Raw genomic sequence first — 26,891 nt, forward strand, 5'->3', positions numbered from 1 at the left:
ATATGATAAAAATCCATATTCTGGGCTGATAATATTGCATCACAGCTGTGGCCAAATTATATCATGTACCATTGATAGCCCCTATAAAAAGTGGTTAAAGTAGAGACTTCATATTGAACTTGTTAGAACTCAGAGATCTATGTTTAATACATACTCTATCAGCCACTGATACAGGAAGAATGGCCATGTCTATCTCACCAATTATTTGCTGTCCTCTCTACTAATGTTCTTGTTATCAGTGCTCATTAATCTTCCCTTACCTGCCTCATTCAGTCCCACAGAAGTGAAGCACAAAGCAGTCTTTAATGATGCTTGGCTATTTGTGTATATTAGATATACATGGATGTTAAGAGGAGAGTTTCATCCACTGGAAAAATGCAGACAGGTACACTATTCCATTCTCTTGTGGTATAAGATTTTCATCACTCTAGAAATACCTTTCCCAGTCAACAGTAGCTCCAACCAGAAATAACCACTCAACTTAGTTCTATCACCATAGGCTAGTTTTTCCTATTGTAGAAATTTATGTACATGAAAATATTACACTGCATGCTCTTGCTTGTATCTGGATTCTTCTACCCATGATAATTTTGAAATTCACCCATGTTTCTGTGTATACTAGTAACACAACATTTTATTGCAGATGACTCTTCCATTGCAGGATCATGACAGTTTGCATATTTATACAGTCAGGACCATCAAGTTTATTTCCCACCGAGGACTTTAGTGAATAAGGCTTCTGAAAACATTTTTAGAGCAAAGTTTCTTTGGACAAAAGTTTTCATTTGTCATTGGTTCATAATGTTGGTATAAATTGAATTTAAGTAACTGCCCAGCATCTTCTACAAATGGTTACTATTTTACACTCTCACCACTGTTGGAGGAGAGTTCTGGTTGCTCACACAATTATCAACACATTTTACGGTTTTCTGTTATTTTCATGCTGCTCCTCTTGTGTGAATATTGTGGCCTTGCATTATGGTTTAAATTTGAATCTGCTCAATAACTAACACTATTGACATTTCTATGTCTAATTTTGTCTATCTTTTGAAAGAACTATCTGCTCAGGTTTTTTTTTTCTTTCCTATTTTTGTGATTCAGTTGCTCAAGTAGCCCCCTCATAGTCCTTTAGATATCTCTGTCAACACTTTTTCTAATAATTATATAGTGAGAGTTTTTGTATTTATAGCTTTTTATGTGTCCCGATAGTGGTTTAAAATTTTACTAATGTTTCCAAAGAAATCACTTTGACCTTGGTAATTATTTCCATTTCCTTTCTATCATTGAATTGCTTTGTTATTTTTATTACTTCTCCTTTCTTACTCAGGACTCGGTTCATTCTTCTTTTTCTATATCCTTGAAATGAGAACCTATGTCATTTCCTCTATTACTTTTTTCCTAAGAAAAAATACATTTACAGCTATAAATTTCTTTTTAAAGATATCTTTAAAGCCAGGCGTGGTAGAGCACGCCTTTAATCCCAATACTCGGGAGGCAGAGGCAGGCAGAAGAGTTCGAGGGCCAGCCTGGTCTACAAAGTGAGTTCCAGGACAGCCAGGGCTACACAGAGAAACCCTGTCTCAAAAAACCAAGAAAGAAAAAAAGATTGCTTTAAATTCACTTCAGTTTTTGCAATGCAATAAACATTAAGTATCATTCTAATAAAATCCTCTATCAACTTCCTCTTAGAATATTTCTTTTATATATTACTTGTTTTGTAGAATGCTTGATTTCCAATTTTGAAGCCTATAGTTTATTAACAGTCCTGACTCGCAATCTATGTTTGATATTTTATTAAGTCTCATATTTTGTCTCACTTAAGCCTTAGAAATTTATTATATTTATGTCGTATTTCTGTGTAGAGTTTACTTAGTAAAACATTCATGTGCATTCGTTCAAAATGTTATTTTCGCTACTTTAGTCCTGAAAGTGTATTTATTGTCAGGTTTGAAGAATATTTTGTTTTGCTAGCTCTGTAATACAGGGTTTGACATATTTTACTTTCTTCCAGAATTTTACAAACAAGATGTTCTATTATCTTCTGTAGTTCAGCTGTGATGTTGCACAGCTGTCTGATAGCTTTGTACTGTACATAGTAGTTTGTGTTGTTTCTAGATACTCTCAAGACTTCATGTCTGTGTTTTGCAGTTTGGCTCTGAACACCTATTTCTTTAATTGTTGCTGTTTCTTTTCTGAATCTGTTCTGATATTCATTACCTGATATTCTTAGATAAATACTAATAGATATTGCCCTTTAATTTTGGAAGCATTCTAGGCCATTTTCCCTTCATATGTGTCTGCTACTTCCTTCTCTCGCTCCCCTCTTCCTGGGACTATATTTAGTCTTTGCTAAGTGTTTTGTTGTTGCCCCAGAGATATCACACACTATTATAAACTTTAACTGTTTCATTTTATTTTGTTGGGTTTTGGATACTTTTAGGCTGTACAGAGCTAAAAAACTCCTTTCCCTGCACCTTTGGTCCTCTGATTGGTCCTTCAAAATATTGAATATCTCTGATGGCCTACATTTCCTTTCTACCATTTTCACATTTTTCTACCCATAGATTTCTTCTCATTGCAGAAATTATTTATCTTTTGAACCAAACTTGTTATTATTTAAAATCTCCTGAGACCAATTCTATATACTCTGCCTTTAACAATGTTTTGTATTCCCTTCTCTGATTTTCTTTTCCTGATTGCTGTTCATTTAACTTGTTTGGATGGCACTATATGGGAAAAATCCAAAAGAGGTAAATGATGTCAGTGTCCCCAAATGGGAATTGTTTTTCCTTGTTAGGCCATTAATGTTTTGGGATCAATGTACTGTTAGAACAAGATAGACTGAGTTTGTCACTTCAGTTTTAGTCAGTTTACCACAGGCTTCCTACTGCTTAACAGCAATGTCAACAATGCTACTTTTCCCAGGCCTTTAGGTCTGGTACTTTGAATAGTTTGTTTCTATTCTCTTACCATAACCTATTTCTTCCACAAACTCTTCTTTGGAGAATGTGGACAGATGTCTTTTCTTTCTCGTGTTACCTGTTCTGCCTAGCAATAGAGAGCCCCTAGACTGTTTTGAGTGTGCTAAATGTAATTATAGTCTATGCATTTCCTCTGAGTTATCATCTTACCCCTCCCCACACTGTGTCCCTAGAATTTCATTTAGTGTAATAACTGTCAGATTTCTTTCTCCTTGTCCAAGTTAGATAACCACTGTTTTCCACTCGATGAAATCCTAGAATGTGGAAGCATTCTGTTTTATAATGTCTTAATGCAAAAATAAAAGAACTTTTAAATATGAACATAATTTCCACCAATTATATTCCAAGATGCTGTGAAGGTTTGAATAAGAAATAACTACATATAAGGCTCATTAAACTCAGACCCTAATCTAAATATCAGAATTTGGTTATAATATATTTTTAATAAATAATCATTGATAATTCCTAAGGATTCAGCATATATTTGGATATAGCAGAAAGTAAAATCTTAACCTTTGTGCATGGTTAAATACTAATTGGAGATATGTTGTAATCTGAAACTTTAGTGAGACAGGAGTTATAACCCATTTAGCCATCATAGTAAATCTGTGAAAAAATGTATCTGCTTAGAGTGTAAGCAAATAAGCCATTCTATAATGCATTATGGTTGGTAAAATGCTTTGATTTCATCTGAATGTGTTCGTATTTTACTTCCTATGAAGATCCTAAGCAAAGTAAGAATTCACAGTCTTTTCAGCTTTTGCTAACTGTAGCTTTCAAAAGGCTCATATAATATTAGAATACTGGGGAAGTAAAAGCCACTGTTAAAACACAAGTTTTCCCATCTGTCTTCATTTCCATATTTAGCATTATGACATTGTTGAACTTAGAAGATATTTTTACAGAAAGTAAGGAGTCATATGAAAGTAATACCCAATGAGGACAAACTTTTTCAAAAAAAATTACAGTATCTATTTTTCCAGACCCTTGGTGTTCACAGTAGTACATTTGGAGCACTCTTTCATGTTAGTGGGCTATCCTTTGCTGTGTAGTTTGAGGATAAGAAAAGATGAATCATTCACTTAATTCTGTATTTTATTGAGTATTTTAAATGATCATAGAAATGTGTTCATCTCATTGGTGTCCTATGCACTTCTAGGGTAAGTCTGAAAAAGGTATTCTGCAGAAGAATTAAATAGGGTATATTCATATGACAGTCATTTCCTCCTTGACTATGAGAAGATATCATCGTGTTCTAAAGTGATGCGATTATAGGCTTTAGGCAATGTTATTTTGCTCACTCGATATCCATTCTCAGGAAGGTTGAACCAAATTGACTTTCCCACGATAGCTTTCTTTAGCTGCTTCACTAATTCTTTCTGTTCTGTTGGGGATATCTGTGGATCTCCACAGCTATGGTCCTTGACTGGCCATGGCATGTTTTCACCGAAGCCTATTGTTTTCTGTGCCTCATTAACACAGATGATGTCCATATTTCTTAGAAATGGTGTTGGTGTTGTAATGATCTAACCCTTCTAGACAATTTGACATTAAAGGCATTTGCCTTGGTCATATGGTATAATACTGAGTTTTAAAAAGAAACAGATCTCCAAGGCAAACAGTGTACCAATTGGATATCTTTCACTACGAAGAATCAGCTGTGGCAGTAATAGGTTATACCCAGTTAAGTTGTTGGCCAAAGAGATCTAATGGGTCAAATGGGCCAAATGGGCCAAAGTGGCCAAAGAGGCCAAAGGTGTCAAAGGGACCAAAAGGGACCAAAGAGGCTAAAGGGGCCCCCATAGACACACTCCCATCAAAGAAAAGAAAGGAATCTCATTCCTGCTAAAAAAGACAATGCAGTAGAGTTGACAGGACATGTGTGGTTAACACAGAATCTAAAACTATCTAGCTCTTTGATGTTTTACAAGCTTATTAATCTTTTAAAAATATTTACTTAGTTATTTAATCTATAGGAATATTCTTCCTATATGTATGTGTGTGTACCACATATGTGCCTGGTACCCACAGAAGACAGATTTGGTGTTAAATTCCATGGAACTGGAGTTATAAATGGCAGCACATATATACCTACGTAATGACTGGGAACTGAACTTGGGTCCTCATCAATAGCAGCAAGTGCTCATAGCCTCTGAGCCATCTCTCTAGTCCTTACTTAGTCTTTTTCATTTTATTTGACATATAGTGTTGGGAACAAAATAAAAGGGAGGCCCAGGGCGCCCGGGGAGAAGTGGGGGAAGAAAAATATGCCACGTCCAGCCAGAGTTCCTGTATTCTTGGCAGGTGGACAGGGGAGACTGCCAGACTCTTTTCCACATGGCCCCGGGTGAGCATGCCTGACCCACGTGGCAGGGGGTGAAGAAAGGGGCAGCCCCCAACCGGGGACCCCCTCTCCCCCAGCTACCTTGCTAAAGCCTCAGGATTGCAGGAGAGAGGGAATAGGGGAAGAAGTTCCCAACATTGACCAGAGTGCGCAGTGGGTCTTAAAGGAGTGGAGACTCTCTATGGTTTAAGAGCTTTATTATAGAAATGGGGAGGGGGAAGAGAGGGGAGAGAGAGAGAGAGAGAGAGAGAGAGAGAGAGAGAGAGAGAGAGAGAGAGAGAGAGAGAGAGAGAGAGGAAGAGAAAGAGGAAAGGCTAGAGAGAAAGAGAGAAAGAGAAAGGAGAGAGGAGAGGAGAAGACAAAGAGAAAGGAGAGAGGAGAAAGAAGTGAGAGAATTGAGAAATGAGAGGACAAAAGAGTGAGAGTAGAGCAAGAGTAAGAGAATGAGGTGCGGGCTGAGCACCCCTTTTATGGTCTTCCCAGTTTCTAGGAAACTGGGGAGGAGGTTAGCCTGAAGGTCAGAAGCTTGGGCCATTGCTTACGTGACTACTAACCATGCTTCTCTTGTGGGGGCTGTGGGAGGTGGTACCTTAGGTAGGGGCCAGAGTTCCAGGAGCATGAAGGAACGCCTACAATGTCATGTAGGTGAATTATGACCATCGGGGTTCAGACCTCAGCTCGACTGGATACCAGCCTGCAATTCCCTACAATATATGTACTTGTTTATGGGAAATATTTTAATACCCAGGAGGGGCCTCACCTTCTCAGAGGAGGAAGGAATGGGGATAAAAGGAGGGTCTCAGAGAGGGTGTGATGGGAGGCAATGCTTGGAATGTAAATAAACAAATTAATTATTTAATTAACAAAAATATTTTATAAAATGGTAAGATCATGCTAATTAGCATTTATAATTCTTCAAAATATCATCTTTATAATTGGAAACTTCTCTAACTACTTTGAAATATATGATTACATCTTATAGACTGATATAGATATCCTTCTGTACTATGGAGCATCAGAACTATTAGTATTGCCTCATATTCTAACTGTACTTTGGTATCATTATTCTCTCTTCTTTTTCTCTCCTCCTTTCAAAATCTCTAGTGACCTTTCTTCTGCTCACCCCTTCTCTGATATTTACCTTTTTTTTAGCTTTCACAAATGCAAGAGAACTTGTAGTACTTGACTTCCCAAGCCTGATTTACATCTCGTAATGTATTTTCATCCAGTTTCATTTGTTACAAATGATAAGATTCACCCACAATGTGGCTGAATTATAATAGTTCACTGTGAATATATATTGCATTTTGATCCACTCATCCATTGATGAGCATTAGTTGATTCTATAGCTTGGGTTTTTTGAATACTGCTCCTATAAAAATTGAAGTACTAGTTATTGATTAGTGTATTTCTAGTTTAATTTCCTTGGAATCTGTACCTAATAGTAGAAATTGTAGTTTACATGATAGTTCTATTTTTAGGCATTTGAGAATCTATAAACTGTTTTCTATAGTGGCTGTACTAATTTCCATTCTGACCAAGAGTAAGTGTTTCTATTTCTCCGTGTCTTAAGAAAACATATCCTCAAAGACCATTAGGCCTCAACCATACATAAAGAACTAAAGGCAAGTAAGGAATGCTTAGAGTAGATGAATTAGTCTTCTACCAGAGACAAGCACGGTAATTGATTATTTAACACCAGATGGTCAGACTGAAAACATACATAACAGAGGGTTGTGAGCACAAACATTGAAACTAGCAAATATCAAAGAGAATAATTAGTTAGATATATGACCAGAGATTGTTGTTTAATTTATATTCCTCAATTTGTTGTATTATAAGATGATAATAACAATAGTCCCACCTTTCAGTGAAATTGTAACAAATATGCCAAAGCTAAGTATTCCTTGGCATGTAGTATGTGCTCAGTGAAGTAATGCGTAGTTCAGACCCTCCAGTGCCACCTCCCCTACCTATCCAGCTTGCGCTAGTCTTGGCTGACTGAAATGGCATAGATAAGAAACAGACTCATGAAATTTTACTTACTAAATGTGGATGCTTCTTCATTGAGTGGTATACTTGTCCTAGAACATCACCATTCCTACGGTTCATATTTTTTTTAATAGGATGGAACAATTGAATAGGATTTATATATAATTCATGTCTATATGATAATTTTCCTTAACCATTGTCCTCCTGATTAGTAGCAAGTTTATTCCATTCAAAGAGGATTCGTGGCCATAGGTGTTGAAAGTCACCTATGTCCTTTTGCCAGTGTAAGTCATGATTTGTCTATCAGCACTGTATTGATGAAATTATTAGTTTTCATTATTATATTAATATTTTGCATGGTGTTTAGGAAAGTCAACTTTCCTGAGCACAAAAGTACATGCCAACTACCCCCAGTTAGGAAAGAACCTTTTCTCCCAACAATATTGTTTGTCCTAAATGCCATTTATCTAGTAAAATAATGTATACCATCTGCAGCTGGCTCTTCTGAAGAGGAAAGGATTTGAAATTCATAATGTGTGCTGCTGGCAATCTTAATGCTTAGAAATCTCATTGCACTGATTAGACAAAATCAGAGTGAAGTTTCTCCTGGCAACATAAAAAATCCTTTTTTAGCTTTGTTTGACTTCTTGTGCAGTGATTGTCAACTTCAGACAGTTGTAGCTCCTAGTATATAACTATATCACAGATATAATGTGCCTTTCCTTGGGAAGATGTTAACAAGTGTTGATTCAACTGACATATGGGGCATCTATAACAGGCCAAGAAAAAAATGTCATTCCCCAACATGTAGCTTAAAACGATGGCATTAAGTGTGGTTTATTAAATAGTATGGACCTTGTACCTACTCTGTAAGAACTCCTTCCTTCTGCCTCTGCCCCTGAACAATTGTAAACTCATTTCATATCCTTCAAGAGGTCTTTATAGCTTATTCTAGAATGTTCCCTGTACTCTTGTAAGGGCCTCTTAACAATAATCACATCTGTTCTGATTTCAGAATGGCAATGGCCATGGGTATGCTTAAATGACAGATACTAATTTGACTTGCTGCCTTCCTATAAGAAGTGAGGGACCAAAGGCGTATGTATGTCTTCTTCTCCCTATAATTATGATGAGACCATATTGTTTGTATGCTCAAAGGAGTCCATTCAACTTGAAAAATCATAAAAGTAGGCAAAAATTGGTCTTATTTTAGACACATCTTCTGTGACACCATAAAACAGTATTTATTTCTCTATGGGTCACATCAAGTGAAAACACTTTATAGTAGATAACCTTTGTGATGGCTTTCAGATGAGGACAAAAAATAAAAACAAAGTAAGTCTGGGAAGATAGCCCACTGGTTAAAGTTCTTGGCAGGAAAGAGTGAAGACCCAAGTTTGAGTTCCCAGAACCCACAAAAGACCCAGGTGCTGTAGCAGACACATATATAGTCCAACTGCTCCTAATGGAAGAGGAGAGGTAGAGACTTTCTAGAAGTACATAGGCAAGCTAGCTTATCATCTGATTTAGAACAGTAAGACAGCCTGTCACAAAGAAAGTGGAGGTCACAGACTCATACCAGAGATTGTCCTTGAACCTTGACATATAGCTACATGTGTACACACAAACACATACATGTATTAGAAATACAAATACACACGTATCAGAGAGATTGAACAAATCAGAAATCATAAGGGACATTGATCTGTTACAAAACAGACAACTCGAAGCAAATCATGAAGTGCAGGAGAAATAAGTCTCAAAACATATTTACAACTTAGAAGAATTACAGAGACCAGAGGAGACTAACAAGACAGGATGACTGTCATGTAATGTGTTATCCTGAATAGACCCTGGAGTAGTACCAAAAGCAGTAGTGGAAAACTTGTAGGTTGGAACAAAGTCTGGTTTAACTGATAGTAATATTAGTTTCTTGGTATTGATATATGTACTGTAGTATATAAGATGTTAGCTTTGGGGATAACCTGAGTGAACGATGTGTTAGAACTTGCTGTACTATTTATACAGCTTTTCTTGAAATCATAAATTCTTTTATGTTGTATTTTTTTAACCTTGTGTTTTTTTAAACGTCAATGCACATGGGCCATGTATCACAAAGATACTATCACTGACTTACAACAACTCACCTTCACAAATTTGACAAAGAATTGGTAAGAGCTTACAGCCTCTTTCCTGAAACTATCACATGACCAAATCCAGTCTGTAAAACCCTGTAAATACACTGCCAAATTTCTCTTTTGAGCTTCTGCTGACACAATTACATGAGTCAGTCATCCAATAAATGCAAGACTCCTTTCTATGGCATTTGGTAAGCAATGGTGCACATCAGTGTGACACCTCCCACAAGCCTCTCTGAACATGTCCATGGATTACCTCCCATGACAAGCCTGTGCCATCTACTTTTGGATTGTTCATACTGTTCTATAAGTGGATTATTAAAATGAATGTTAATCTGGTCCCTTCCAAGTCTTCTTCATTGACCCTATTTATTTTCTGCAGAGAATCAAAGATACTAGATGGCAAACAAGCTCCATATATAATCCCATGCCAGAGATATTAGATTTAGACACAGACATATTCAGTTGGTCCTAGATTTCCTCTCTAGGATTGTTTGTTAAGTGACTCAGTTTGAGTATATGACTCAGTCTCAAAAGACCTTGATAATCTTAATCTGTGAAAGAAACTTTATAAGATTAATATTAAAAATAGGTACACAAGCAAAAGCATCTAGTCCACTAATAGGAACAGGTGCAGAGAAGATTCTTGATAAGGTATATATGTATATGATATACATATGTATGATAAGATATGTAGATATAGATATATATCTTCAGAATAACCATCATAAAAACTCAGGGTGAAATATACAATCTGTTGCATAGTATTATTTTTTCTTCAGCCTGGCAAGGATGATTTTTAATTTCTGTTCTTTTAAATTAATTTCTTTTGAAATTACATTTTGTATTTCTGTTGACCTTTCTATCTCAGGTTTTAATTAAGTTGTTACTGAGCAGAATTGAAGAATTAAATATCTTGAAAAGGTTAGTTGCTCACTTTCCTGAATCTAGTTTATAACATATTAGAGAGATTAGTCATGTCAGCCAATGAGAGAGTCTGATAGGAATTTAAAAATACCCTTTATAATCAACACAAAGTAAAGAGTAGACCCTGGTTCAGACTGTTGATCTAAATCTCCATGGCAACATGGATTACCTTTTGCCATGTGATGAACAGATAACAAAACTGTGAAAGGTGATCATAATAATAATCACAAAGGAAGAAAAAGATATCCAAGAAGAGAAGTGCCCCTAATTCTTGAAGAAATTCATAGAAGTTTCTATAAAATCGGTGGTCTGACTCTCTAGAACGTAATTTGACAACAAGATAAACAGGCAAACAGGAGAAAGTTGGAAAATGTTAGAAATAACCCATAAAATCCACAATCCATCCAACTAAATAACTATTGTATTGCTTGAATATCTGTGATTAGCAAACTAGGCTACATTGCTAGATCCACTGTTTATTCACTGTTTACATTTTGGCAGTTTCAGATCTCATCATGCCATATTTTCTTCACCTATGGCAAGTGAATAATAATAGTTCCTATGGCATGTGAATAATAATAGTTCCTAATTCATAGGGTTGATATAAGTCTTGATGAGTTAGTGTGAATCTAGAACAGTCCTTAATTCAGTGTAAATATTAAGAAAATGCTGGTTGGTATTGTGATAAGCATCACTTTCATCGTAATCATCGTTATCATTATCAATATCATTGTTGTGTTATTGTCATGATTCCCAAACAGACACTGCCTTTTAATATTTAGACCCTGTGAAGAAGCTCCAGGGCTAGAAAGGTTACATTTTCCATTTTCTAATTTTGTTTGCATTATAAAAAAGATTTTGAAATGTCAGCACTGGAGAGGTTTTATAGGTATTACCATTTTCAATTTTAGTGCAGCCCTTAAGAAAATGGTAACTGTAATTCTAGTCGAGGCAGAGGATCTAAGTCAAGCACATTATTGTTTAATCTTTCATCAGAATAAAGGAAGGGGTGGATATCTGCGAAATGTTCTGTGGCCACAAGTTTACCTCAGAAACAGAGTTACCCATCTTTCTATATATACACATGAAAAACAAACTCAGGCCCCTGCCAGAGCAATTTTCTTTGTAATCTTTCTCTTTCACCTTGCCTCTTCTAGTTGGCTAGGTATCTCATCCAAACAGGATAATTACAGTAATTCAGGGTTGGATAAGATTTTCAGTGTGTACATCTGATAGGACAATTTTTCAAATGGATGCTAGGTCCAGGCTTTAGGAAGTAAAATTGTTGGGGGGTATTTGAATGTTTTTTTTGTTTGTTTGTTTGTTTGTTTTTGTTTTTTACTTTTGAGAATACCAACAAAATGGACAATTATCACTCTGAGTATCAAAGGGTTTTGATGGCAGTCTAATGATACTGTAAGCTGATGTGATGGGGCAGGGGCAGTGGGGGTCAGAAGACACCTTAGAATCCTTTTCTGACTCTTAACTCTTTCATTCTGCTATCACTTTGTGTTTCAGTTTAAGTTTCTTATTTAATTCTCTGGGGTGAGACAAAGCCTAAATAAATTCATAAGTAAATGTACTATATGTTAGGTAAGTTCATGAGAGAGTTTTCTGGTGTGTAAAATGAAGCACATTCGAATCCACTATGGTGTCATCACCAATTCCCATGTATATCAAACAAGACTGAATTGTTAAAGGATTTATCACATCTGAAAACGTTGTATACTTCCAAATGGTTATTTTAATATCAGAATAGAGATAAATATGGACCAATGTTGACCTTGTATTACCTTCCCTTTCATATGGGGCCAGCAGTTGTTGCTTTATAGTTTAATACATGAACACTACTTTCATTTACTTGTAATTTAAACATGGCAAGAATCTTACATGGCCTTATTTGTATTATACATGAATCTGCTTCTTTAAAACAGACCCATATTTCATTTTTTTGCTCTAGTGGCTCCTATCTGCTTTTCAAAGGAAGAGTTGAGTAATTAATTTACTCATGGCAATATCATTTACTGAACTCCTATCATATCTAAATATGCAGACACAGAAAAGAGGCTCCAATGATTACTTTAAAGAGGTCAGGGCTTTGTGGAAATGGCAAAGAAATAGACAAATGCATTTAATGAGCATAATAGTAAGTACTGTTTATACAGGAGACTTTGGAAAGAGAAGAGGGAACTGGTAATTGCATATGTTTTTTTTGGGAAGGTTTCACAGAGGACAAAATGCCCAAGATTACTTCTGTGGAATTTAATGATAGGTAGAGAATAGAATTTTCAAGAATACTGAAGTTGGGGTGCCCTAGAATTGGAGGGACATGCTTTAGGGAAGTATCCTGGTATATCTGAAAGATAGTGAATTGGAGAACGAAGATCAGGAAGCAAACATAACAGGAAATCCATGGCCAGATAATGCAGGGCTATACATGATAAAGAGCTACTCAAGAGGACTTGTTACTGGAGGACCTAGTCAGTTTTGAAGGGAAATTTTTAAGCCCCTTGATCACTGACAAGGGAGGAGGCAGAATAGGAACTTAGGAGGTTCTGATAAGGTTCAAGCAAGTATGGGAATGTCTTAAAAACAGGAGTTTTGAAGATATACTAAGGAGGTAAGATCTGCAGTTCTTAGTTATTCCTTGATTACAAGGTAGGAGTACCCAGAAGAGTTCATGGAAGTTCAGACTAATTTTGTTTGGGTTAAGATAGTGGATGCATTCTGAAAGGAGGAGGAAAAAAAACTCAATCACTAGTGTAGTAAAATAACTTCAGTTTTGTATTTGCTTAGTTTAAGGCCCTATGGGACATTTGGGTAGAAATATCCATATATGGCATTCAGAGGAGCCCTGTGAAATAATGAAAATATGGAGCATTTTAGAGTTGTTATCATATAATTGTAGTTCATTTCTGAATTATTCATATGGCTGGGTCTTTACCAAAATTTGAGTCAGAAAAAAAAAATGTTCTTTCCTTTTTGAGCCTTGTTTTTGACATCCCAATCTGTTATCTTCTGTATTGTTCCTGAGTAAAATTTTGTCCTTCTGTTTTATAACAATGATCATAATTTATAGCTACATATTTATGTTAGCATGTAAAATGATTAAACTGCAATTTCCATATAAACAGGATCATTTCTGACTACATCACTCCTAATTACTTACAATTCAGCCTGACACGTGGGAGACAGTCAATGACTGGACACGTGAAATGAATAGAAACAATTCCTACAAATAAAGAGTGGGGTGAAAATTAGAAATTGTAGGACAAAAGCATACATGACTGAGATTATTACTTATAGGCAAAAGGACTTTGTAAAAGAAATGGTCATCAAATACCCAAATACCGATATAAGAAAAAACAACGTGATACAACATCAGAGAAGCAAGTAATATACCTCATAACTAAGAATACTTAATGATATTATTTAAAATAACATGTATATGATTTTTTACTTTTCAAACCTATTTTGTGTTTTGAGATTATGATATAATTACATTATTTTTCTCTTATCTTTTGTTCCTCCAACCCCCCCCCATATGCTCCCTTGGTCTATTTCAATTTTAGGGCCTCTTTATCTTTTAATATATGTGGTGTATGTATGTCTACCCACATACACACAACTGAACCTGCTAAGTCCACATGTTTTCAGGGTTTACCATTTGGTATTAAATAACAATTAAAGTGATATATCTGTATATTTTAAGAAAAGAATAGTTAATAGCAAAATTTTATTCATCATATCATTTAAGGATTTTTTTTAATTTTATGGGCATTGACATTTGCTTACATGAATGTAATTTACCACTTGTAAGACTGGTAAATATGGAGGCTAGAGAAGGGAATAGTGTCACAGGGAATATGGAGTGGTTATGGATTGTTAAATGGGTGATGGAAATGAATGTGAGTCCTCTGCAAGAGCAATATGTGCTCCTAACCACTGAGTAATGCCTCCAGCCCAGTTAGAAGATTTAACTACATAAAAGTTAGTTAGTTCCACAGAAGCAGTAAAGAATGAATGTGGTCATCTAGTAAGTTCAATTTTTGCTTACCTGTTTCTTAAAATCACAGAAATATTAGATCAAATATTACTGTAAGCCTTTACTAATATAAAAGGGAATTCAAAAGCAAAAGCTCCAGGCGACAGAAGGAAGGAATTCAAAAGTAACGGACATGTCAAGAGCAGCAGAAATTGATGCATGCGTGAGCAGACAGACAGTCAGACAAATAGATGTGACCTATATTTATTTCAGCTGAAGCTTAATGTAGAACGGCATGTTTTACATGGAGAGCAGCACGTGTTCTACATAAAACCAGGAGGCAAAAAGAAGTATGTGGTTAGTGAAAAAGATGAAAATAAAAGCACATCTAGGTGAGTCAGTAGTATCCCAGAAATAGAGCAACATAAAAGATACTTGAGCATAAGTAACTAGGTGTGGCTGTGCATACTTGCAATCCCACCACTTTGGAAGGTCAATCATGAGATATTATTATTATTTTAGTAGTAACTGCTCTGTTGCTGTGAAGATACACCATAACCAAAGCAACTTACAAAAGAGGGCATTTAGTTGGGGTGATAGCTTATAGTTTAGGAGAGTGAGTCCATGGCCACCACAGCAGGAAGCATGGCAGCATATAGGCAGGCAGGCATGGTGCTAGGTCAGTAGCTGAATGCTTACATCTGATCCACAAGCAGCAGGCAGAGAGACATCTAGGAATAAAATAGGCATTTGAAACCTCAAAGCCTACCCCCCATTGACACACTTCATCCAAAAAAAGCCATACCTCCTAATAGTTCCACTACCTGAGGACCCAGCATTCAAATATATGAGCCAATGGGGGTCATTTTCATTGCAACTACTACAGTTATGTAGTTTTAAAAGTGTTCACTGGGATAAAGGAAGGCATAAAACCCTTTATGATATGAACAAGATATGAATAATGTGTTGCAGTATTAAAAAATAAAAGACATTAGGAGAATTGTAAAGTAAAACATGTATAGTTTTAGATCATATACTATATGTATGTGTGTGTTCCACTGAAATAAAAAATAATGGATGACTCAATTTTTCTAAGGAAATCAAGTAGTGCATCCAGTTCTTCAAATAGAGACGAAAAGATGTAATTATAAAAGCGAAGGAAGAAATCATGAATGGTTAAAAAAAAAGCTTTATAAACAGAAAATACAAGTTGGAGAAGTAATTGGGTGAGATTAAAAAGTCAACAGGGAAACAAGAGTCTATGGGCAAGCCTACAAAACTGAAGAAAAATGATTAAATATCCTAAGACACATAAGAAAAATAGATGTATTGTCAATATGTTAAAATATCAACAAAATCCCTGTTGTCTAACTCTCTTTAGGGACTTTAAAAATTACATAAAATTATTGCTCAAGATATGAAAAAAATGAGATGGAATGGTGAATACAAAGTAAGGGCATAAGTTCTTAGAGGGTCTCAAAGACAGTGAGCATCTGAACCAAAGTGTTGGAATGTGCTCATGTGTAATACACACACACACACAAACACATACACGTAATCAGGAATTCTTGTGTCACTTAAGATTTTATTTTAATTAAATGGTAACAGTGCTCTGGCCATAAAAGTAGGAACTATATATTAGATGCAAGAAGAATGTCATTAGTATGAAATTTTATTGTTTTCAATATTTTCATTTTGTGTTTTATTTATTTATGTTTATGGTATTTTTCTGCATGTATGCCTGTGTACCAAGTGCGTTCCTTGTACTCAAGGAGGCCAGAAGATGGCACTGCGTCTAATGGGACTAGAGTTACAGTGAGCTGCCATGTGCGTGTTGGAAATGGAATCCAGGTACTCTGGCATAGCAGTCAGTCCTCTTAACTGATGGACCATCTCTCCAGGCACACAGTACTTCTAAATTCCAATAAAATCCTAGTTGTTTTTCTTCAATAAGTTCAAGGGGAGGCCCCAAGGCCTGACATTATTACTGAGGCTATGGAGAACTCACAAAATGGGACCTAACATGACCACACTCCGGAACACCCAACAACAGCTGAAAGAGTCAGATGCAGATATTTGCACCCAACCAATGGACAGAAGCAGCTAGCCCCCATGGTTTGAATTAGGGAAGGCTGAAAGAAGCTGAGGAGGAGGGAGACCCTGTAGGAGGACCAGCAGCCTCAATTAATCTGGACCCCCAAGATCTCTCAAATACTGGACCATCAAACAAACAGCACCCAAACACACATACAGTAGAGAACTGCTGGGTCTGTGTTCATTCAGAGATGATGCACCTAATCCTTAGGAGATTGGAGGCCCCAGGGAGTTTAGAGGTCAGGTGGGGTGGGAGGTGGGGACATCCACATGGAGTCATCTGGGTGGGGAGGAGGTATGGGATATGGAGCAGTTGGAGGGTGGATGGGGGTGGGAGGATGGAATATGGAGTGTAAAAAATAAATTAAAAATAAAATATTTTTTTAAAAAAAGCAAAAAAAAAAGAGTTGTAAATATACATAGAGATATCATCATGCTTAACTAGCTGGGACAGTGATTTTACAAGAATGTTAATTTAATTGTTAGATTAAAATTTCAACATTGCTATAACAAAATATTTGATGATGCTCTTGTGCAAATCTCTGGACTCCAAGTTCAACAGTTGTCTTTTAAGAAATGCTTAGTCACTGTGGTATACATGGCAATGAACTTTTATTTTTGGTTGGCATCTTTCTAAAGGAATTACTGCTACTAAAGTCAGAGTTGATGACAGTCAAAAATCTATAACAAACATCTACTTAAACATCAGTGTTGACAATATGAGTTGAACTTAGATCTGTGGGGAAAAAAGCAGGAAAAAAAGCAACCTCACAAATCTACAGGAGAATGTCCATATAACAAGTCAATTGCTCACAATCCTTAGGATGCTTCCTGACCATAATCATAACCAACACTTCAGTAAAGGACACTACAATACAAGCTCAGCTTTCTGCCAGCTGCTTCAGGTATGAGAACCTAAAACCACAAACTTCCCTATGCTCTCTCAGCTGAGAGGAAGTCATATGACCTGGAAAACAGAACGTGGTTGTGATGGTTTGTATATCCTTGGATCAGGGAGTGGCACCATCTGAAGGTGTGGCCGTGTTGGAATAGGTGTGACCTGGTTGGAATGGGTGTGTCACTGTGGGTGTGGGTATAAGATCCTCACCTTAGTTGCCTGGAAGTCAGTCTTCCACTAGCAGCCTTTGGATGAAGACATAGAACTCTCAGCTCCTGCTGCGCCATGCCTGCCTAGATACTGCCATGCTCCCACCTTGATGATAATGGACTGAATCTCTGAACCTGTAAGCAGCCCCAATTAAATGTTGTTTTTTGTAAGACTTGCCCTGGTCATGGTGTCTGTTCACAGCAGTAAAACCCTAACTAAGACAGTGGTCAATTTTGGTTCAGAAGTAAAATTACCTAGCATCTTAGCTTTCTCCTTCTCTAAACATCATCTATCATGAGCTGTACTTTTTGAAGTTAAACACAGTTGCTACCCTCTTAGCCAGTGTTCAATCAGTATTTTTTAGGCAGGGTTCACCCCCCCTCCCCAACACACTAGACATTGAGTATTGTTGCTTTTATGTTTGTGTTTTTTATGATTTCATTTTTATTACTACATTTTTATTACTTCTGAACTTTAACTTGACCTTCACTTGATGTCAGAAACAGTCATGAAAGAGGCAATGAAAAGCATAAGGGATCTGAAGTCAGAGTTCATGAATTCAAACCCTGGCTTCATCACTTTCAAACTGGCCACACTAGTTATCCTCTCTTTGCTTTCATGAATTCATCTGGAATATGGGGCAAAATCTTAAGGTAGTTTTACATAATACATGAGCAAATAAAGTACTTAGACTAGTAACTGGGTTAAAGTTAATTCTTATAGGTTATAGATATTAGTATCTTTGCATCCCTCAGGTATTCAGAAATGTAAATCTTGAATGAATAAATAAATGAAAGAGTGATCACATGAGTCAGGTCAAAACTTTGAACCTTTCATGCCTTTACTCTCTTCTCTGAAATGAAATCCAAGGTGAGCATCCAAGCCTCTGTTTAACACTGCTTGAAATCTTCAGCAGTTCCAAGATATCTAACTAAATAAATTCAATCAGTTGATTGTACTTTTTACTGTTTGTCAGAAGGAAAAAAATGAGAGCAAATTAGTGAAAATGGATACTGGAGAAGACCCTAATTGCAAAAGGATAGTGATGGGTTTCCTACCATGGAAGAACATAATCTGTGTGTAATATTTTTCTCTCTTGGCTGAACTCAAGCTTCCTGTAGCTGAAAGCAGATGGCACACAAAAGCTTACACTGTGGAAAGCCAGTTTTCCCTGTATGAAAAGAACTGAGAGAATTGGGAGTACTTTATGTCTCTGCTAAGTGGTGATGGAGATAAAGGCTGGGAAATTTCCTTTGAGTCTCATTGAATTCAAAAGACCTAGATTACCAGAGACAGACTCCACCCTAGTGTCAAACTATTTCCTGGGCTGGGAATCCCTAGAATGACATTAAGCAGTGGCTTATAATAACCATATTTCCATGAGAAAGTTGGTGATGTTTTATTTATATATCACTCTAAGAGGTTATTGTAAAAAGTATTATGCACCATGGTTATAGTCTGCCTGTCTTGTTTTCACTTTTATTTATTTTATAATTCACTTTTATCAAACAAAGGAAGAAACACAATTAAATTGAGAACATAATATATCCTATCTTTTCCACTTACCCAAGCCAGTATAGAGCCATATCCAGCCACTACTTTAGCAACCCAAATTTCAGACCCAGTGCCAAGGAGGAAAGCCTTGTACACATATATCTTATTGGCTGAGAATTCCCAGTTTAAATACTGGCACTGTCACTTGGGTACTTGCCAAGGAACCATTGATACAACACTTAGTCTCGCTAGACTTCACTTTCTTCACCAGTAAAATTGAAATCATGATAATACGGACTCTATAAGTTGTTTCTTCAAAGAACACTGGGCCAGAAATGAATCCAGTGTTGTGAATATTTTGTCATGTACTATACATTTCTGATTTCATAAAACATCAAAGTTTCAATGGGGGAAAAACTCTTCTTTATGTTCACTAGTGACCTACTGTTCCTTTGTAATCTTCCAATATTGTTGAATGGGATCCTGAAACAAATTCACTTTAGAGAATCTGATGGCTGTTATTGACTTTGGGCGTTCTGATACTGCTGAAGCAACCTTGGGTTCTGAATATGTTGTATCTACAAAGTGCTTTCTACAGGTTGGACAAGACTATAAATTAAAAAAAAAATGAGTGTGACTGCCTTTACTCATATGCTGCAAGTTCATCCAATAGGATCTCTTAAGAGCAAAGGTGCTTACTACTCCAAGCCTTATAAAGCTGTCTCTGTAACCGAATTGCTAGTCTGTTCTTCTCCTTAGACCACTTAATTCTTAGCTGCAGGCCAAAGGTGACTGAATAGTGTGGTGAATAACAAGCTTCTTGGGGGAACCCAACCCACATACTCACCTCGATGGAAAATATTCTTCTATATCATAAAAGATTCAATTGAACTATTTGACAATCCTAGCTGAAAACAGTGCTGACTTCCTATAAAATGTAAATCTACATATTCTGACACTTAAGCTGATTCCCTTAGGGTCTCTCTTGATGGTCAAGGAAGAACCTCCACCCCAGCAATCTCCCATTTCCATTCAGATTCTCTTGATTAAATGGCAGAGTAGGTAACTAGAGGCCTTGAATTCAGCTTTGCAGCTGCCATGGCTAATTAAATGGTTAAGTGCTGGATTCGTAGCTATGATTAATACCATCAGGGTTTTTATGTTCTTAGTGTTCATAAATTATGACTGAACAATGAAAGTTTTATTTGGGTTATAGGATTTTTCTTCTTAAAGGATCAGAATTAATCAGTGTTTTCTCAATTGATTTTAAATATAAATCAGAGGTGGCTTGAGTAAATTATATGGCTTAAGTATTAAGAGAATGATCCCAGAGAAAGGACATAATGAAAACCAAGCCACCTTCTTAGTGTGGTTTTGAGGGTCCCATGGCTTTTCGTACTGAATGCAAATCAAGACAGTTAATCAATTTCCTTAAAAATTAGTTCTGGAGCCTTTTGTTCCTGAAGTAGAAGTCTTCTGAGTGATCTAACTAGGAAAGATTCTTAGGTACCTAATAAATATGTCAGGTCATGTTATAGACTACAATTGCCACTCTTTTTGTCCCTGGATTTTCAGTATGACATTGACAAAATCTCCTTAAATTGCATTTTTCTTCCTGCTTGAAGTTAAGTGGTAAGAACCTATTATAATGGCTTTTCTCTAAGCCTCTCATTTGTATTTCTATCCAGTTGGTTTTGAGAGAAGATCTTGGACATAATTAGAGACACACCATACAATTAATGTGCTACTTGCTATTCTGTCTTCTAACTACCCCCCCCCCATGTCTTATTTGGTGAGTGAGTAGGTCCCAGTGTTGCTTCACCCTGATACACTTGAATCTTACCCCCTTCCCTCTCTTTGAGCTCATTATCAATCCTTGACTGTAGCTAGCTATAGAGAGGTTTTGATGAACTTTTAGGAGAGAAATAGCAGCAGAGGAAGAGAGGGCAAGGGGTAAAGAGAGAAAGAGATGGAGAGGGAGGAAGAGAAGGAGAGAGGGAGAGAGAGAAGAGAGAGAGGAGAGAGAGAAGAGAGAAAGAAATAGAGAGGGAACTGGCAAATTGCTGTGATCATGTTTATCTTTAATGAAAAAAGGGTGTTTGAAATCTTTCATTTTCAGGGTTGCAGAAAGACAGCCAATTGCTTCCTGCTCAAAAGGTTCTGTGACTGTTACCAACTAGGCTGTCTCAACTCTCTTGTTTCTGCTCATCACAGTCACATCTGTTTGGATTTCTGTCCCCCCACACCCCCAGGGAAGCCTCTGGAGAGCAGGTCCCCTCAGCTTCTCACAGCTCATCTGAGGCCTGCCAAAAACACTGACAGAGAAGGATCAGCATTCTATGCTCTGATAATTCCCATAAATCTTAGAAAACAGTGCTACAAACCTGGCTCCAAATGAACTCACAAAGAGGGGGACTTGAAGGACTTAAGCATTTCTCTTTGGGATTCCAGGGAGAGTTTATGTTTTGGTGATGTAGGATGGGACAAGTGGCAGGTATTAGAAGATAAGGCAACTGGAGGAACAGGGGTGTTCACAAAATGAAGTCAAGACTCTTAGACCTAAAAAGCCTTGTAAGGTGCATCTCGTCCAGGCATTTTCAAACATTCTGGTTTTAGTAGTTGAATTTTTATGTTTATTTTTAAAAGAAATCCCACAATGATCTGTACTGCACAGAATAGATGGAAGTAGAGGTGCCATGTTTAAAACATTGTCAATGGAATTTACAGGCCACCACTTTTAGGGAGCTAAGACTCCAGCTTGGAAGTGACTGACATTGACCAAGATACTCCTTTCAACAGGAAGAATATCATACCCACAAAACTCACATGGCCAGTTAATATAGGAGATACAAAACAAAACAAAACAAAACAAAACAAAACAAAACAAAACAAAACATATCTCCTGACTAGTCGGGTGTCAGGATAGAGCTCTTTAGGAATGGAAATAGAAAAAAAGTGCTAAGAATGTATATTTTTCGGAATATGATCAAGGCATGAGCTTGGTGGGTACAAGGGGGAACAGGAGGTCTGTGGGAAACAAAGAAAAATAGACTCACACAGCCTAGAAGAGTTCAAACTATGAATCTGGAGGGTATCCAAAAATCCCATAGCAGAACTGCTACTGATAAAGCAAGCCAGGAGAAAGGGTGTTTTGGAAGCAGGTGTCAAAAGAGAGTTCTTATTCTTCCTCCCACTCAAATGCCATTCTACTGGTCTGAGATGGCAGTGGAGAGAAAATATAAGACAAATAGGCTTTTCTAGGATGTGTTGCAATTCTGGCTTTCATTTTGCCCTCCTCAGATACATAGCACTTTGAGGATTTGAAAAATGATATTCATGCTTTTCTTTAAGTTACTAAGCACCTGGGAAATAGAAATGGGTGGTAGGAAACCATAAAAAGCATGCTTTATTTATAGTTAAGCCAATTGGATAATGTGATTTAGAGGGACTCGTTTGTTCCATGTATATATACATGCATGTCTGTGTATGCATGTGTGGCTGCATGTGTTTGAGTGTGTATTAGTGTGTGTCTCTGTCTGTAATATGCTGAGGAGGGTGCCCACAGGGGCCAGAAGACTGTTCGTTCAGACCTCAACAAGCAGTCTGACATGAGTACATAGTACCAAACTTGAGTCTGATGCAATAACAGCAAATGCTATTACCCAGTGAGCCATCTCTCCATCCCCCACAGATATCTTTCTTTATGTTCTGGATTGAACTTGACTGTGAGTCACAGACATCTTAGTTGAGGAGAGAGAGAAGAATGCATGTGGTCTACAGGCAGACAGAGTACATTAAGTTAGAGACATCTTAATCCAGTCTCATCATTTTCACATCCGATATTTTCCCATAGAAATGAAAGAATGAGGTGGAGAATATAAGGAAGTAGAAGGAACTTTTGGATGCCAACAAGGACTATGTCTTATTTATTCTATTATCCCTGTTTGGGAATTAGCAAGATTGATGGGGGAAGGTTGATCAATATGTAAGTAACAGTTAGGTGGGAGGAAAACTTTGCGATGTGCTATCGCACAGAAAGATGACTATACACAATAATGGACTCTATATTTCAAAACTTGCAGATTTTCATGGTAAATAGTATTTGACCAGGTGTTTTTAACATAAAACATTACACAATATACATGCTTTAAGAGACTGTGGTACTTCCATTGTAAGTTTATTTTTTTTATATTTTATGCAATAGCTAAGAATAAAGTTTAGAGAAATAACTGAGAAGAAACGAATTCGAGCAGGAAAGATATTTGCAAATACCCGTGAACTCAAGTTGTCAGTGTTGGCCTAGTGGACCCATGTGCTCATGCCAGAGAGTTCAATTCGCAGTCAAAACACAAACAAGTTGATGGTACATAAGGACTAGGAGAGCAGATGATGTTTGCATACTTGTACTTTGTAATGGTAATTGCCCCTCTTGGCTATATATGCTCAAGTCTTCTTCTATGAGTCTGTTTACTGACAGTATCTAAACCCAGAGAAGCCAATAAATCCACAGGCACTCTAAAAATATTCCGGGGTTATTTAAGCAAATGGTAAATAGCTCTCCTGGAGAAATGAATGAAAAACAATGTAGGAAAGCCCTTTTCATTTCCTTGTAATATTTCCTAATCCTTTGCCCTTGAATAAGGTACCAGAGTAAATTCATTCCAAATCCCAAATATCTGGCCCTGGTCAAAGTTTCTTCTGATCTAGCTTTTGATGAAATACTTCCCTTCCTAGTTCCTGAAATTTAACCAATTGCTCTTTCTGAGCGGAGACATCTCTTCTTCCATCTGGAATCAATACCAACCACTCACTCATCAATAATTTTCAATGGATTTTGACTGATGTTGTCTATATGACAAGGAAATGTGAATACAGTGAACAAGAGGAGCTCCAACTGTGCAGGCATTCCAGACACAGTGGGAGCAAACCAGGGGTCTTTCCTCCATGAATTAAGCTGATGTTTTCTTTGCTTTCTCAGAGACTCTGGGATAAGTTAAGCATTGGTTTTGCATTTTAGTTTATTCTGAAATGACCTAGGAAAGAGGAGAGGGTCCAGTACAAAAAGCGTAGAGCCCTAGTAGAGCTTTCTATTTAGCCGTGGAGATTAAAACAAAACAGCAATAGCATAATAGCATCTAAAGGTACAGAGGTGGATGGACTATGATCTCTTTAAGGCATTTACAAGGACTGAGAGAAAGAACTTATCAGTACAAATTAGCTAGTAAAAGGCCAAGCTGATTCCAGAATTTGGGGTTATAGATGAATCTTTCTGGTTTTGAGGAAGAGGTAAAAGAAGGAAGCAGGAAATGGGGGATGGAACAGAGCTGAAATGAAGATCTGTGCTATGCTCTTTTCCCCCAATATTGCCCGTGGTACACGTCCAGGCTCGCTGCTTGGCTCCCAAATGGCCAGATGAGGGGGCGAAGAGGAAAAAGAAAAAAAAAAAAAAAAAAAAAAAAACTGAGACTTGGCCAGCACACTTTGGCAAGAAAGGAAAAGTCAGCAGAAACCACTGGGTGGCAGCGTGGTGTGCTGGAGCAGCTCTGCAGTGCCTGATGCTGCCGCTATAGTGGGGGCTGAACCCGTCTGTGTGCCCTGGCCTCCTCTCCTGAAGGGCTACAAGTGTCGTTATGCAAAATATCTCGGCAGGTCTCTGGTGGGATGTGGGCTATTACTGAGCCATGTGCAGGAGTCTGGGCAACTTCTGGGGTTCTGGCTGGGGCTAACTCTGAGCCCTGTACTCAATGCACACCCTCGGTCCTCTTCTCCCAGCCCCAAAGCCCAGCACAGCTCAGCTCCTGCAAGGCAACTATCTCACCCTAAGTGCCTCCTCCATCACCATTTCTCCCTAAGCCTCTTTTAGGGAAAAGGACAGAGGGCTTTGGGCGATGGGGCAGTGTCTTGATCTTCTACAGGTGTTCGTGGGAGCCGGGACTCTGCACCCGGGGGGTGGGGCGGTCGGGGGCGGCGGGCGGGCGGGCGGGAGCCAGTAGCTGGGTTCCGGGAGGGAGGGGCCGCCGAGGCAGGGAGGGGGCCTCCGCCAGGCTGTCGCGCTCTTCTGGAGGGTGCCTGCAGCGACTGAATTCCTGTGCTGCGACGGTGCCGCGCCCAGAGCAGCAGCCACAGCGACGATGCCAGGCCATTACCTGTTTGATCCCTGCGGGAAAGCTGGCACCGGCCAACTTTTGCCGGTCTTCAGGCGGCGAAGTTGCAAGGACTAGTGGAAGCGCCGGAGGGGCCAGGGCGAGGGCGCGCTCCCCCGTGCGCTGCCTCCTCCCTCCTCGCGCCCGCCGCCCGCGCCCGCGGCCTCTCTCCCGCCCGCGCGCTCTCCCTCCGCCCGCCTCCCTCCTCCGGCCCCCTCCACGCGACACAGGGCGGGGGTGCCGCGAAACTCCGACCCGAGCCGCTTGGACTTGCACCGTGTCCTCGGAGCTCAGGGGCCGAGCGCACGCAGTCACAAGCGCAGCTCTCTGCCTCCTGCCAGTCTCGCCTGCCATCCCGGCCCGGGGCTGTGGCGTCGGTTCGGACCAAGGGAACCAGAACCCGCGCGGGAGCCCGAGCACCTTCGGAGGAGCTCAGAAGGCATGCTGAGCCCCCTCCGCGACTGAAGCCGGAGTGCCCAGAAGCCCCGGCCAAGCAAGCGCAGGCTAAGGAGACCCAGGCGGCCAAGGCGCGAGCAGCGCAGCAGCGGAGGAGCGAGAGGAGGCGAAGGCAGAGGGGCCCCCGAAGAAGTGGTGGTGGTGGGCGTCGTGGCCATGGCGGCGGCTATCGCCAGCTCGCTCATCCGGCAAAAGAGACAAGCCCGCGAGCGCGAGAAATCCAATGCCTGCAAGTGTGTCAGCAGCCCCAGCAAAGGCAAGACCAGCTGCGACAAAAACAAGTTAAACGTCTTTTCCCGGGTCAAACTCTTTGGCTCCAAGAAGAGGCGCAGAAGGAGACCAGGTCGGAAAGGGGCTTTGCCTTTTATCTTTGCCCTCTCTTACTTTGTGACTGTGAAGGGGGTTGGGGGAGGCATGGAAGCGTAGGTGAGTTTGGAGCCTAGCTTGTGCAGATGAGGCCCCCTAGCCGGTGTGCGTGCGTGGGAAGGCGATTGCTTTTTTTTTTTTTCCCCTTGCCTCCGTAACAGTTAAACAGGCTTGCTGCAATGCAACTGCCCTGGGACAGGCACAGAGCCCAGGAGCATAGCTTGCCCTGGAGGTGCGCCCTCTTCTTCAGACCTGCCACATGCATGTATGGGTGTGCATGCGGCTAAGGGAAGGCGTAACCCAGACAGGCTGTCCTGTGGTTTGGAGATCCGCAAGAGAGGAGCAGGGCTGACTTCATTGCCCACACCTCCTGGAAAAGCCGGGGAACCCCTATCTTGCTTTCATCACTGCCAACCAGACCCTTCCCCTCCAGTTCCAGTCCCAAGTGCTATGGGTTTTCCACTTGTTTAGGCATTCCATTTCTTTTCCGGACAGACGTGACTTGTGGGGCAGCTTTGAAGCGTTTGCTGGAGGGGGGTGGTTGTGGTGGTGGCAATAATTCTAGAACCTTGCGTCAAAGATTTTAGTGATCTGGTCAGACTAGTAAAACTGATAACTTGACATTAAATACAAGACAAAAGACGGGACTTAAATCATCTTCAGGTTGTGGGTCCTTTTGGACCATTTCAGTGCTAAGAGTGGCAAGATATTCCCGCGACAGGAGAAATTCCAAGAGCCTTAGGTTGCGTCAAGGTAGACCTTGGGGGCTGGGGTGGGGGAAGGGAGGGGAGCAGGCAGTTTATTTACCGTTCTTGACCATGTAAACCGTCCGCATCATTTTCTTGCCTTTTATTTGACAAGTA

At 39.0% G+C, this 26,891-nt stretch overlaps 1 protein-coding gene across 4 annotated transcripts in view; it reads left to right on the forward strand.

The window, feature by feature from the left end:
* The window catches only part of Fgf13 (fibroblast growth factor 13), a 547,137-nt gene that overhangs the window by 449,177 nt on the left and 71,069 nt on the right, over positions 1–26,891 (forward strand). Inside the window, exon 1 of one of the 4 annotated variants that reach the window (XM_021153268.3) lies at positions 25,724–26,005. The exons of the other annotated variants lie outside the window; for them this stretch is intronic. Coding sequence (XP_021008927.1) covers positions 25,819–26,005 — 187 coding nt within the window. The 5' untranslated portion in view covers positions 25,724–25,818. Of the gene's footprint in view, positions 1–25,723; positions 26,006–26,891 lie in introns of those variants that run through there. 4 annotated transcript variants of the gene reach the window in all.

Source organism: Mus caroli, unplaced genomic scaffold, assembly GCF_978045245.1.
Source record: "Mus caroli unplaced genomic scaffold, Mus_caroli_1 scaffold_5, whole genome shotgun sequence".
NCBI lineage: Eukaryota > Metazoa > Chordata > Mammalia > Rodentia > Muridae > Mus > Mus caroli.